The sequence below is a fragment of the Solanum tuberosum genome, unplaced genomic scaffold (genome assembly GCF_000226075.1).
Source record: "Solanum tuberosum cultivar DM 1-3 516 R44 unplaced genomic scaffold, SolTub_3.0 scf00301, whole genome shotgun sequence".
NCBI lineage: Eukaryota > Viridiplantae > Streptophyta > Magnoliopsida > Solanales > Solanaceae > Solanum > Solanum tuberosum.
The window spans coordinates 430068-431621 of NW_006239223.1; the positions used below are offsets into that span (position 1 = coordinate 430068).

A 1554-nucleotide genomic window follows, 5' to 3' on the forward strand; every position below is an offset into this window, starting at 1 on the left:
TACCATCCGCGCTTCGAAATTCGATCGAGCAATTGATCCATGAAAGGCATGGAAAAGTGATCTTTTTCAGTCCAAGAATTTAACTTTCGATAGTCCATGCACACTCTCCATCCAGTTCCCGATCTCATAGAAACAAGTTCCCTTTTTTCATTTGGGACTACTGTGATGCCGCCCCATTTTGGTACACATTGCACCGGACTCACCCATTTCCTATCCACAATAGGGTAAATCACACCTGCATCCAACCACTTATTATCTCCTTTTTACCTTCTCTTAAATCGGTGGGTTTAACTTTCTTTGATATACAACACTCAGCTTGCACTCATTATCAAGTTGAATCTTGTGAATGAAAATGTCAGGTGGTATGCCCACAATGTCAGTGAGAGTCCACCCTATTGCCTTGATGTACCTTCTCAACACCTCAAGAAGCAACTTTACTTGTCACTCAAGCAAGTCATCTGCAATGTTTATGGGCAAGGTGTTATTTACCCCCAAGAATGCATATCTAAGATGAGCAGGAAGCACTTTCAACTCAAGCTTTGGTGGATCCTCCTGGATGGTTTGGCGGGAGGATTTTCTCTATTCTTTATATCAATATCTATCTTCAATGGGTTCCTTTAGTGTTCACCTAATATCGAAAGAGTAACTACCACTTCATCATAACCTTGCACTTTAGTTTCATCATAATTTGCAAGAACAGCCTCAAGAGGTTCACTCATACACATCAAATGGCTCACACTAGCCACCGCTTCATCAAATACATCAATCGTCGAAACCACATGAATATCACTCGGGTGTTTTATTGATTTGCACACATTAAAGGTGACCTCATCTTCATTTACCCGAAACTTCAATTCCCCACTTCCAACATCCACTTGCGTTCTCCCGGTTGCTAAAAATGGTCTTCCCAAAATAATGGGAATTTTAGCATCAATCTCACAATCAAGAATAACAAAATCAGCCGGAAAGATAAATCGATCAACCCTCACCAATATATCATAGAGTATTCCAATGAGGTGCTTGATCGACCGATCCATCATAAGAATCCGCATTGTTGTGTATTTTGGTTCGCCCAGCCCAAGCTGTTTATAGATTACATAGGGCATTAGATTTATACTTGCCCAAAAATCACATAGAGCTTTAGCAAATTGGAGCATACTGATAGTGCATGGGATGGTGAATGCCCCCGGATCTTCTATATTTATAATCATCTCGCTAGTCATAATGGCACTACAATTATGAGAAACTTTGATTGTCTCAAAGTCCATGCTTCTCTTCTTGGTGACTAGCTCCTTCATGAATTTCGCATAACCTGGCATTTCCAACAATGCTTCCACTAACGGTAGATTTATAGAAAGTGTTTTGAACACTGATAGGAACTTCTTAAATTTCTCATCCTCATTTTTTTTCTTGAGACGTTGGGGAAATGGAGAAACTATTTTGGGAAGAGGTTGTACTATCTTTGGAATTGAGGTGCCCTTTTCTTTAGCTTTTTGCAACTATCCGTCAAGGCTTTGCTTGTGACTTTCCTCCTTCTCTTTGAGCATATCACTT

At 40.1% G+C, this 1554-nt stretch overlaps 1 protein-coding gene across 1 annotated transcript; it reads right to left on the reverse strand.

The window, feature by feature from the left end:
• Positions 1-617: 617 nt before the first annotated feature.
• LOC107063055 (uncharacterized) lies at positions 618-1319 on the reverse strand. The gene has a single exon (XM_015314459.1). It carries the CDS (start codon positions 1317-1319, stop codon positions 618-620), a length of 702 nt encoding a protein of 233 aa, XP_015169945.1.
• Positions 1320-1554: the final 235 nt, after the last annotated feature.

Excerpts from the sequence above, each read along its gene's own strand:
- LOC107063055 (XM_015314459.1), bottom strand. The coding sequence starts at position 1,319 with ATGCCAGGTTATGCGAAATTCATGAAGGAGCTAGTCACCAAGAAGAGA.